Source organism: Leptonotus elevatus, chromosome 6, assembly GCF_054856555.1.
Source record: "Leptonotus elevatus isolate MCC_2025b chromosome 6, RoL_Lele_1.0, whole genome shotgun sequence".
NCBI classification, from domain to species: Eukaryota; Metazoa; Chordata; class Actinopteri; order Syngnathiformes; family Syngnathidae; genus Leptonotus; species Leptonotus elevatus.
The window spans coordinates 2,499,423-2,512,834 of record NC_141244.1 but is presented as its reverse complement, the minus strand read 5'-3'; the positions used below and the strand labels follow the sequence as shown (position 1 = coordinate 2,512,834).

The 13,412-nt window shown below is 39.2% G+C and overlaps 1 protein-coding gene across 6 annotated transcripts in view; it reads left to right on the top strand.

The window, feature by feature from the left end:
* The window catches only part of LOC147171791 (CUB and sushi domain-containing protein 3-like), a 499,351-nt gene that overhangs the window by 266,375 nt on the left and 219,564 nt on the right, over positions 1-13,412 (top strand). For all 6 annotated transcript variants that reach the window (XR_015095358.1, XM_086078287.1, XM_086078288.1 and 3 more), the window contains exons 32-34: positions 10,015-10,128; positions 10,660-10,755; positions 11,072-11,275. Coding sequence is in view for 5 of the 6 variants with exons in the window: in XM_086078287.1 (XP_085934413.1) it covers positions 10,015-10,128; positions 10,660-10,755; positions 11,072-11,275 (414 nt within the window). In the remaining variant the exon portion in view is untranslated. The remainder of the gene's footprint in view (positions 1-10,014; positions 10,129-10,659; positions 10,756-11,071; positions 11,276-13,412) is intronic.

Genomic DNA, 13,412 nt, shown 5'->3' with positions numbered 1-13,412 from the left:
TCTCAAAAACATGAATAATCCTGACAGTTTACAAATACTGAAAATGAAAATATATTTTTAACGCTCGATTAACGACCTTATTTGGAAAGCCTCTACTTGTTATGTTCAGGAGTTGGATCCCAAAAGCGCAGACACAAATAATAGTTTTGACATTTATTTGTAAAACAAAGCTTCAACTGAAGGTGATGCAATCATCTAGGCTAACAGTGACATGACGAAGAGAACAAAGACTCTTGCATCAGCCAGGGCCAAACGCTTAACATGGAATGCCCAGTAAGTCATTAACTAAGCGGTTTGCGCGAAACGTACTCACGACTAGATGAGGCAGTGAAAACTAGACCAGAAACAGCGAGAAGTGATCGTGGATAAAGAGACGTGGAGCTACGTAGCTAACTATCATTCATTGGGCTGTGGAGGCAAGCAGATGAATCGTCCGACAAACAGAATGTGCCTTCCGCTGTTCCCTTTATCTGAGTCTGTGGTCGCCTCCCATAGGGTGCTGAATACATCAAGCACTTGCAAGTTGCAACACAAAGGACACAGTCTGAGCAGACCACCTGGCTTATCGGGTGGAGGGAGTAAATCACGCATTAACGACGGATTGAGAATCCAGGAACGGGAAACCAATTGGCAGTCCTGAGGCCCATAGCCTTCCCAGTCAACCAAATACTGCACACCCCTCCCTCTTCGCCTAGAATCAATAATTTCCCTGAATGTATAAACTGACTCACCATTGATCAGCTGAGGAGGAGGAGGAGGAGGCACCGTCGGCGGGCTCAGTGGACTGGAGACAACTGGCTTGATCAGTGAAACGTGGAATACCGGATGAACTTTGAGAGTCGGTGGGAGCTTGACCTTGACAGAGACTGGATTGACTACGGACTCGATTTTGAATGGACCGATGAAATGGGGATCCATCTTCCTGGACCCACCAGCCAGATGCATATTCCTTGGGGAGAGCCACACTTCCTGACCTGGGTGATAGTCGGGAGCAGGTAGCCGCCGCAGATTAGCAAGCTGTTGATGGCGGTTAGCGGTGCGTGAAAGTGCAGCTCTGGTCTCCCGCCACACCCGATGGGCTCTCTGGCGGTGATGCTGTATCGATGGGTTGGCCACTTCCCCTTACTGCGAGAGAAACAAGGGAGGCTGGTATCCATAAGCTGACATGAAGGGGGAGCGGTCTGTGGCAAAGGATACGAGTGAATTGTGGGCATATTCCTCCCAAGGAATTGGTGAGTGGACCAAGACGTAGGGTGACAGTGACAGACACAGCGAAGAGCGGCCTTCAAGTCTTGATTGACCCTTTCTGTCTGTCCAGTCTGTCTGTCTTTGTTTGTGGATGATAGTCTGAAGAAAGGCTCGCTTCGGCTCCTATAACTGCACAAAATTTCGTCCACAAGCGGGATATGAACTGGGGGGCCTCAGTCTGAGACAATGTCAATGGGGTATTCCATAGACTCGGAAAATGTGGCGGGTTAACAAGTTTGCAGTCTCAAGGGTGGATGGCAGCTTTGGCAGGGCGATGAAATTAGCCATTTAAGAGAAACGATCTACTACAGTCAGTATTACTGTGTTGCCTCGGGAAGCAGGGAGGCCAGTAATAAAGTCCAATGATACATGTGACCACAAACGTGAGGGAATTAATTGCACTGACTCAGAATGGAACTCACATTTCTCAACCTTCACATAAAGTCCGTTCTCCAGCAAGCGTTGCAACACCATTCTGACTTGGTGACGGTGTTCATTGAGATCTTTGGAAAACAAAACTGATTGAGCATGTCTCTCAACACATCATTTATTAGTCGTTGAAAAATGGCTGGGGCATTAGAATGTCCGAAGGGCATGACCAGATATTCGAAGTGACCTGAGTTTTAAATGCTGTCTTCCACTCATCCCCCGCTTTGATCCTAACCAAAAGGTATGCACTTCGGAGATCTAATTCGATGAACACTGTTGCTGTCTAGTAAGGGAGCGAATGCTGAATCAAATAGCCGTAGTGGGTATTAATCTTTGACCGTAATGTCGTTAAGGCCCCGGTAATCTACACACGAATGTAAGGTTTTGTCTTTCTTATCAAACTGGGTTGCTAATTGCGAATTTAGCACCTCCCTAAACTCAGTCAAGGACTGCTCATGACATCCAACCAACTGTCCCTGGGAGGCCAGGGCATGGCACAGCTTATTTGAGTCGACTATTCTGTTATATTCAGGAGTTGGATCCGCAGGAAACGCAGACATAAATAATAGTTTTGACATTTATTTGTAAAACAAAGCTTCAACCGAAGGTGAGGCAATCATCTAGGCTAACAATGACATGACAAAGAGAACAAAGGCTCTTGCATCTGCCAGGGCCAAACGCGAAACAAGTCATTAACTAAGTAGTTTGCGCAAAATGTACTCACGACTAGATGAGGCAGTGAAAACTAGACCAGAAACATCGAGAAATGATCGTGGATCAAGAGACGTTGAGCTAGGTAGCTAACTATCATTTATTGGGCTGTGGAGGCAAGCAGATGAATTGTCCGACAAACAAAATGTGTCTTCTGCTGTTACCTTTATAGTCTGTGGTCGCCTCTCATAGGGTGCTGATCAGGCAGTTGCAACACAAAAGGACACAGTCTGAGAGCACAAACATGACACTACTGAAGGGTAGTCCAGTCATTACGCAGCAGAAACCTCCACGTCAAACAAGCACTGTACTACACTGGAGCACACAATATTTATGGGGCAGAATGTTAGCTTGGAGGAACCATTTGGACTGTGTAACACTACCACTGGTTCTCTTCCTTTAAAAAATGCACTTGGTTAGCCATTAGCAACAAGCTTGGTTGCTCCAGCAAGAGGTGTCCATGGCACACTCAAACCCTGTAAAAGCCAAGAGCCGAATGGACGCCATCTTCTCAGTTGAAGTGACCCATTTTATTCAGCAACTCCAGAAAATATCTCTTAAGTGTAACCCATAGTCATGCTCTTGGCTCGCTTGCAGCAGAGCGCCAGCGGCTCTGGCTTGCAGTAAAGTGACGCCACTTTACAATCAATGCACATCCGAGATCGTCGTTCAAAGGAATCACTGTAACACAATAGCAATGCATTTATTTGTGGGGACTGGGGTCAAGTTGTATTTTACAGTTTTTAAAATGTGCAGAATTTCACAAGTTACTTCATGTTAAAAATTTGTCAGCTCTTAATAAGAAAATAAAAATGTACTGAGCTCCTACCATTGTCTTACAAACGCAATTATCCCATGTAGTGACAGAAAAATGACCAACATAAATCAATGTCAGACTCTTTTTTTACAGTACAGTACAGTACCATTTAAAAAAAATACTAATAATAATTATGAATTGTTATAAAATTACTGATTCAATGACTAAAAAAATGCAACCATATTTATATTAGGTTAACATTTCTTCCCACTTTTATGTTAACAAGAGTATGAAAAATTTGAAAAAAAAATCTGTACACTTTATTATAAATTTAGATATAAATTGAGATATAAAATATGCGATTAATTAGCGATTAATCATGAGTTAATTATTGAAGTCATGCGATTAACTACGATTAAAAATCTTAATCGACTGACACCTCTAGTCAAAAGTCATTTTATGTGTATGTATGTATTGTAAGCTTCTTAAACATCAGGTATCTATGTTTTTTTTATGCTAAACATGAGTTATTCAAATTAAAACATGCCCTTAAGCGAATTAAAATGCACAAAACACAAGTGATCCAGTGGATGATTTTCCTTCGCTCTTTAGTAGGACAATCAAATAGCAGTGGGAGCATGAATAGATACTGAAAGAGCTTATCTAAGATGATGACACTTCTCCTCCCAGTTGTATTTTGATGATCCTATCTACAGCATATGACTTTGTTTTTGATAGCCTTTTCTCAAATGGCATAATAATAAAGAAGCGCATCACTGCAGTCAATGTTTATAGCAATGGAATTTAATGAATTAGAAATTCTGATTATTGCCTTAATAGCCTTTGTATTTGAACAGTTTTCCTACAAATCTCCTTCCTATCTAATTGTATCGGAATTGCAGCTTCAGCAATCATATTTAAATTCAATATATAGGGCTCCATATTCATATTCATAAATATGAAAACAGCATGCATCAAACACTCTGAATCTTTGTAGAAAGCAATTCAATTCATGAAGTTCAATTCATTTTTAGTATTGTCATCTTATTATATTTTTAAAATCACCCCTCTGGCCACAACAAGGTCAAGTGCCCACTTCACAATCAATAGTGATCTGTTGCTGCTGATTGCCCTGGTCAACTTGATATCATCCACCTGTGGAGGTCTGCTTGCAGTGTCTTATGAACATACTTTGCACGCTTCGTTTTCCACAAAGACTCCCGCAAATCAGTTTCTGCTTCAGCCTTGTCAAGGATTGCGCCTCTGGGGAGCCAATGTTTGAGAGGATCGAGTCACTCTCACTGGCTGAGGAGCAAGCAGGCTGAATTCACGCCCACAATGGCACAAACCTTTTCTAACAGTGTGCAAAAATGCCAAAACTAGTCTCACCCATCCATGCACAGGTTTATGCCACAGTATGGGCTAAACTTGTGGTGGGCACAATATCAGGAATGAAAATCCCTCCCGCAAAAGGCTTGAATTATGAACTATGAACTGGTTGATTTTGGAACGATGAACTTAGTTTGAAAAAATGTATAAATGAAAAATCTCATTTGTGAACTATGAACTACCAGTAGTTTGTTTTAAAATTTGTGAGCTGAACTTTGAAATAGTTTGTGTCGAAAATTTACTTTCCCAACACTGAGGGCTGCAAAGATGTTCACAAACAGTTTACATTTACTTAATGCCGTAAAAGTTGTATACTGTTTTGCATTTCATGAGAGAATTGTAAATTATTATGGGCCTGCTAAGCGGAGCAAGCAGCAGCGAAGCTGCTGCTTGCGGAGCAAGCAGGCACATATTACTATCCACCCTAGAAAAGTGTTTAATATTATTTTTATATTATCTTCCAGCGACTTTTCCGCAAAAATAGGGCCCGAACCGTAGATCGCACCGGGACAAAAGAGGTATCAAACGATGCGGCTCGCTCTGACTCGCTGCGCTATTATTTTTATAAGAATTCCCAGTTACCATGGCGACGCTATTCCCAAAAAACTCCCAAATAAAGTCCCATAGGAATGAATGGGAATCCGAAAGAGATCAACTCCAATCAAGCACCTTTTTCAAAGACACGCTGCGCGCGCATACATTAACCGACCGATATGAAAATTAGCTCATTTTGTTGGAATTTTTGTCATCTTTAGCTCAGTGTCAAAAAAAAAAATTAAGGAATGAAAGCTCTCCCCCCTGTGAGGGTTCAAAGACAGTGAGCAAAGGGGAAAAGTCGCCTATTTAGAGTGTGACTAATTAAGGCTTCAGTGACGGGAACCAAAAAATCTATTTCCAAAAGTTTCACTTCAACTCGTCACCATGGCCACAATCTTTGCTCACTAGACCTCAAATTCGCACATTTTGTAGCCACAAGCCTCTGCTTTCTGAAGAACTAAGTTTTATTTGGCTACGGTGTCATTTAGTACCTTTATTTTCACTTTAAGCGAGGAGAAGTCGCACATTTTTGATCTCTTTTCAATGTAATTTTCGCCGTTTTTGCCTCTTCATTTTCGATCAATCATAAGTTTTCAACCTGCTCTCATTTGGTCATTTTTCATCCGATTAAAAATCTGAGAACATGCTCGCGTTCCCCAAACCCTTGCCGTTCTAACGAGCCATTTCTGGAATCTGCATCTTCAACCGTTAAGTCGCGAGAGGCTTTTGTTTGAGGTGAGCGTAATCCTATACAAATCAATGGAGTGTTGGTGCGTGACGTCTCCTCACAACTTAAAATCAAATGTGTGTGCGTGAATGTGCATGTTTTGTAAAGGGGCAGTGAGATACTGTTAATTATGGTACATTCCACATTTCTTGACCGATTTCAATGGTTTGAATTTTAAACTGTTCAGCTCATTGAAATGTTACTTAAAATCAAATGTGTGTGCGTGAATGTGCATGTTTCTTAAAGGGGCAGTAACATACAGTTGATTATGGTTAACTTTTACATTTCTTGAGCGATTTCAATGGTTGAAATTTTAAACTGTTCATCTCATTGAAATGTTAGTTAAAATCAAATGTGTGTGCGTGAATGTGCATGTTTCTTAAAGGGGCAGTAATACTTTTAGTTGATTATAACTTCCACATTTCTTGAGCGATTTCAATGGTTTACATTTTAAACTGTTCAGCTCATTGAAATGTTGGTTAAAATCCAATGTGTGTGCGTGAATGTGCATGTTTCTTAAAGGGGCAGTAATACTTTTAGTTGATTATAACTTCCACATTTCTTGAGCGATTTCAACGGTTGAAATTTTAAACTGCTCATTGAAAAGAGTTGCAAGAGTTAGCAGGCCCATTCAAAATTTCCGCGGGAATTTTTGTTTCTAGTTTCTTATACTGCATAACATGACCAATATATTAGTGCTCTTATATATATATATATATATATATATATATATATATATATATATATATATATATATATATATATATATATATATATATATATGCACCGAAATGAAAATGTGTGGCCAAAAACCGAAAATGAAAAATGCTTGGCCGAAAACCGAAACGCAGAAAAAAAATTATGCCAATTTTCACTATCATAGTTGTTATTATAATTAATTAATATTATAATATTATTATAAAATATTTATTCAGCACTGGAATTTTAGCAAAGCACAATATCCATTGAAATGTGGCCACAACGTAGACATGTTGGCTAATGGTATATTAAACATCAAACGAGGATTGAGTATTTTCTGGCGGTGCAATTGCACTTTATAGTCAATGTAGTTTGCACAGGCAGGCACGGATGTGTGCGGTGGGACATTAGATGCGGCGCACTTAAAATCCGCACATTCACATATTCACCAACGTTTAGAACTAAATAAATGCATTTGTTCGCACCAGCTAATCGTCTTCAGGAACGGACTACAAAGTCACACACAGCGTCCTGTACAGGCCTGTTGCCACCCGGAGATAGCAATAACCATGTTTAAAACTGTTGGTAGCAATAGTGCTAGCATTAGCTAAAGTATTTAGCACGGCCACCGGGATGCCGGTGAAAAAGTGGAAGCGTTCGAGGGGATCTTATAAAAAAAAAAAAGGAAGGCGCTGCAGGAGAAAGAGTGGCTCACCTGTACTGCAGTACATGGCAGTTCTGTCTTTTTTCGACCCGCTTAAATGTTGTACACCAAGCGACGCCCCTCTCCTCCGGTGTGAGCAATGACCCCGGGAGCTGCTGCGACCGACCGGTGCAAACTCACACAGTGAAAAGCCAGCGAGAAGCGAGTCCAGAATGTCATGCCTGTCAGAAACCAAGACTAATCAACACCATCTCAACCTTTTCTCATATTTTTCGAAATTACTGCTTTCAAGATGAAATGAGATTACCGTTTTATAAGAATGAGGTCAACCTGCAATTCTACATTTTTGCCTCATCTAAGCCCAGCAGGGATATCGGTATGAGTTTCAAAGATGCACGAATATCAAGATCTGACAACCAGCTAGGTGTGGAAATGCAATTTGAAAGACTGCTTTTTGATAAGTCCAAATGAAGAAGTAGGCATGGAAATATTGTTCATTTTCCAAGTGCCTTGCTCTACAGTACCATGACGAGACCCAGAGGACAAAATATTAATCACAGGCCTGCATATATTAGGCAACACAGTTACAATGATTTATTGACCTTATATCTGGATATGATTATAGCAGAGGAGCAGATTGGAGACATATATGGCTGACTTTAAGATTCGAGAAAGATATGAGCGACATTGCTCTTCTTCAAAGAGTGTATTGTGTACGTGTGCTTAAGATTGTGAGTGTGTGTAGTGTTTGCAGTGCATGGCATTGAAGACAGTGTAGTGTCCGTATGCTAATATGGCCCCCAAGGATAAATCCATCTCTTACTCAGAATCTGGTGAGCCTTGAGCATTCCATTCACGGACCAGGGCTAAATGTGCTGCTGTGGGTTACTGTACCATGTTAAATACAGCATATATCAAGTGTCTATATCACACAAACACGAACGAGTCTCCAAGTGTCAATTTCACAGAAGTGTTAAATTTATCAGCCATTTTTAAATTTAGTCTCAGTTTTAGTCTAGTTTCCATCACGCTTGTTCGTTTTTAACATAATTAGCCAACCTCATTCCATTTTTATGCGGCATTTGACGATGGCCGAAAATCTGATAAATCCGAGTTGGTTTTTCCCAAATTGTTTTTTATTTTGGTCCTCAAAACAAATTTTGACCTCCAGCAAACTTGACTTCTTGCAATTTTGCTTAATTTATTGTTTTTATCTTATTTCATAAGCAATTCCATACAGTTCAGTAGTTCACTGTGTCATTTGCAGGGAGATAGTGGCATACGTATGTTTTGTTACGTTGTGAAGTTATGTCGAATGTAGATAGCTATCTAGTTTTATACTCAAGGAAATTGTGTTTTACCATTAACGGTCTGTTTCCAAAGGGGTCACCATTGTAGAGTGACGTCACTTGTAGTTCATCTGTGAAGTTGGGGTACTTTTTTTCCCCCAAATTCGCAAATGGGGTTTCCGAGTTCAAGGGGGGGTTCCCACACACAATTCCTGGCTTGAAATCGGAAATGTCCGACTTCCGACCATCCTCGAATGCAGCATTATTTAGTCAATTCTTAGTTGACTATAAATCTAGCATTTTAGTCTTTATTATAGTCCAAGAAAATATTATTTTATTTGTCTAGTTTTAATCAACAAAAACTGGCAAGGTTTTAATCATGTTTTACCTTTCAAAGGCTGTGGTGCCAAATTATGCAAGTTTTCTATGTTAAAGTAAGATTTGAGAAGCGGACAAAGTTTTTAGCCTCAAGACGTTAGCTTTTCGGCTAACGTTTGACACGTCCACTGACTTCCACTACTCCAGAATGAACAGTGACGCATGCCTTCACTGGAGCTAGCGGCTTTATAAAATATTCATAGTATTCATGTTACAGCCAGAACGCGGCAGTGTTCTTTGACTTCCATTACAGAATACGGACAATTCGTAACAGTTGGAAGCTCGTTTAACTTTCCTCATTCAGGTGCTTCCTTCTCATGTGAGTCAAAGGGTGGCGTCAGGAGGGGGACTATCGATACTCAGAATTAGAATATCGATAATATTGATACGCACCTGTGTATCGATATTTTGAACACACCCCTACTTCCATCAGGTAGTTGAAATGAAATTTGCCTCTATCAGGGAATGTTGTTCTGATTCTTCCATTTTGGTAGCCATTAGTTGTATGGTTAGTCGAGCTCTGACGCTGACGTGTACATCAGTGTAATTGATGCACTAGGAAATGAGGTTCTGTGTCGCTTGGAACGCAAACTGCAGTTATAATGTGTGTTTTTTTATGCATTAAATATTTTGTAATCAATAGGGAAGGGGGGGAGGGGAGAGAGAGAGAGAATAGTCAAGTACTTTACTGCTGTAAGTAGTTTGGTCCACCTTGGTTGAATTGTCTTAAAACCCCTTCCCATAGATGGTCCCAGTGGGCATGACATATTTGTGTGTCTAAAACAATCAAATGCATAATTTGGATGATGTCAACACTTCTGGTTCATGATTGGTTCTTAACTAACCAGTCACAATCGCAAGTTGATTTGCATGATGTTCATGTTAAACATGTTACATATGAGCTTGGTAAGTTTACAACACGTTACAGCCAAAGAAAGACAATATGTACATGTACACAGCTAACACAAAGGTGGTGTATGTGAATAATAATAATAATATTATTATTATTATTATTAAGAAGCAGAAGAAGAGTTTGAGTATGACATATTTACATGTAAACCCTCTTCTCAATCTCAGTAATTTTGCATGGTATGTACATATTGATAAAATAGGTTGGGTTAACTGTTATACTTAATTGTTTATGTTTAATTTTAATGTGTTCTTCATGTACATCTTATGCTTGCAGTATTGTTTGGCCAGTTTGTGGTGTTTCATACACTGACAAGTGATGTTGTAGAGATTTATGATGGATCCCCAGCAGATTCTTCGCTTCTCTCATCGATTTATGGATCCCATTCGGGTAAAAATGCACACTACCTTTTGAAATATTTTCTTTGTATTTAAATGTGTGTGTGCACATGTTTCTTTGTTTTTTTACTCCCCGGCATCCAAAATCCTGTTAATTGTTTCCTTCTTTTTTTGTCAAGGACAATTAGCACACCTCACATAGCAATTTTAACCAGATAAGAAGCATGTGGAGCACCTTATCAGCTTTACTTCATCAACTCTACAGCTCCAAAAATGTTGAAACACAGTAATAAAAAACAAGAAATAATGAGAATTGAATGAACTCTTGGATCCCAATTAAACAAATGCAAGCCATATGTTGACAACTGTTTCAACAAATTGTTTGTGTGAGACTATGATACAATACAGAGACAATTATTTATCCTTCTTTTTTCCCTAATTCAAATCAAATTGTAAATGTAGATCTTATTGAAGAGCTAAGAACATAAACATGTGAACCCAATGAGCTGGTTTATGGTCATTAACTTAAGCGGCCTTGTGTTGAAATAAAGTTGACCATGTTTCATTTGCTTTTCCATTTCAGGGGAGACGCTCCCTTTGAGCTCAGGAAACAAGGTAACACTGAAGTTTAGCTCAAACGGAACTGACACGGCAAAAGGATTTCATTTTGTTTACCAAGGTAAGGCTTCTTTTCAGAAAAGGTTTCCTGATTTTGACGATGAGCATTACTGCTACCTTAGATTGTTTTGAAATGTGTTTTAACCAGACATTCATTCTATAATTGTGTGTGACAAAGCACAACATAGCAGGATTGTGTGCAGTCAAAATGCTTATCCAGGCAGACCTGAAAACAATAATGCATGACACGAGATGATGTTCTAACCATTCCCCTCTTCCTCCTTTGTCTTTCTGACTCTTCCCCCATTGTCTGTCTTTCTATCATGCCGACCACCCACCACTATCTTTGTCTACTCCCTCTTTCATCTCATTTCTAGCTGTTCCCAGGACGAGTTCCTCTCAGTGCAGCTCGGTCCCGGAGCCCCGTTTTGGGAAGCGTGTTGGGAACGATTTTGGAACCAGTATGGTTGTGCTGTTTGAATGCAATCCAGGCTATACTCTGCATGGCGCCAGTGCCATCAAGTGTGAGGCTGTGCCCAATGCCCTGGCCCAGTGGAACGGCACTGTGCCCACATGTGTTGGTAAGTAGCGCACCCTTCCCCACTCACAATTCTCTCATCACAGTCACACGCACACACACTGATGGGGCCAGTGTGGTACAAAAGATAATGTCTGTCATCTATTTCAAAGCATGGACCTATTTCTGGTTTGGTGGGAAGAGCAAAAGATTTATTTTTTGAGCAAGCAACAAATTTAATTCAACGTGAGGTCACTCTTGTGAACCTCATGTTAGTCTGTTTTTATATTGCTATATTGTGATGTAAGTATAAGTAATATATGCTTTGTTTAAGAAAATATTGGTAAGATTTAAGAACAAAAAAACAACTGATACGAAAAATCTGGATATGTCACTCATAAAAAAAGTCATCAATTGTATTATCGAACCGTTTTCTCATGTCTGCAACAAATCCTTTTTAACGGGTATTTTTCCTGATAAAATTAAAATAAGAAGTGTTACCAGTTTATAAAAATGGTGAAAAGCAGAGATAATTTTCATCACCCCCAAAAAAATTCAGACAAAAAATAAACAAAAACTAAAATAGAGGCCATTGATTGAGATGATAACGATAACAAATTTTTTGTTAATGACTAAAACGAAAATTAAAACAACACAGTGACGAAAATTCACACAATCCAATCAGAAGGAATGAGACGCGGGTTGGAGAAAATAACCACTCAGACTGTTCAGTGTTCACTGCACTTTACTTAATGTTCAAACATGTTTACATTCATTGTGCAGCTGTAAAATTAATCTCAAGCAATTATGCACCTTTTTTATTGAAGTGAAAACTAAGTTATATTATTGTCAGTTCAACATGTTTCATTGAGACAGTTAATATCGGCACATTTGTATTAAATGTGTCTTGTGTGTTAAACTACAGTTCCAAATAGGTGTGTTATATTTTTTTGTATAAAAGTTTAAATGTATGCTAAAGGAAAATATCGACTTAACTGTCAATTTAGTCTACTAAAATTGCTCTTTATTTCCGTCGACTAAAATTGGATTAAAACTAAAATGCAAACAGATGACTTAATTATGACTAAAACTTTAATTATTTTTTGTCAAAAGACTACAACTAAAACTAAATTAAAATGTATTGTCAAAATTTACATATTTTGTCAAATTATAGACCAGTTTCCTTATTACCCCAATTTTCTAAAATACTTGAAAAACCTTTTGTAGAAAGACTTATAATGCCTTTGTTAAAAAAGAAATCGAAAACAAGTTTTCGTAAATGATCATCAATATGGCTTCAGCCTTCCTGGGTGGAGTTTGTATGCTCTCCCCGTGCTTGCGGGTGTTTTCTCCGGGTACTCCGGTTTTCTCCCACATTCCAAAGACATGCATGGCAGGTTAATTGAACACTCCAAATTCTCTATAGGTGTGTTTGTGAGTGTGGATGGTTGTTCGTCTCTGTGTGTCCTGCGATTGGCTGGCAATTAGTTCAGGGTGTACCCCCGCCTACTGCCCGAAACCAGCTGGGATAGGCTCCTTGTGAGGACAAACGGTTAAGAAAATGGATGGATGGATGATTAAATTATAGAAAAAAAGCAATTCGAATAATTAATAAATTTGGCGATAGAGAATCAACTAATCAATTATATATAAGATCTGGTATTTTAAAATTGATAGATATCATGTATGGGGGGGGGGGGGTGCTATAATCTTGCTATAATCTTAAAAAAATTCCAATAAATGCAATAAGTGAACCGCAAAGTAGCGAGGGACCACTGTTTTTTCAATATAGGAAATGACAATAAATCAAACACTCTGATTATGAACCTGTAACAAATGTTATACTGTACCTGTGTATAGGATTATGATTTAATCCAGGGATGCTGTAATGACCTCAGTATGTTTATGTTAAAAAGTATGGTTAACTCTACCAGAACCAGCATGGGTGTCTCACGATCACACCATGCCAATGAATTTGCATGTTTTGTCATTTCCCAATGTTACCAAAACAAGCATATTCAGCAGGAATACTGTACATTCCGTCTGACAGGGACACGGAGACTTGAATGGTGGACATGTTAATGAAAAGTCTGGCATTGTGCCAAACAGTGAAACGCTCCCATCTCTGCATGTGCGAATCGGTAAGATTACCGAATGAACAATACTGAGCTCTCTCTAGAAAAAAAAAGAAAGAAAAAAAG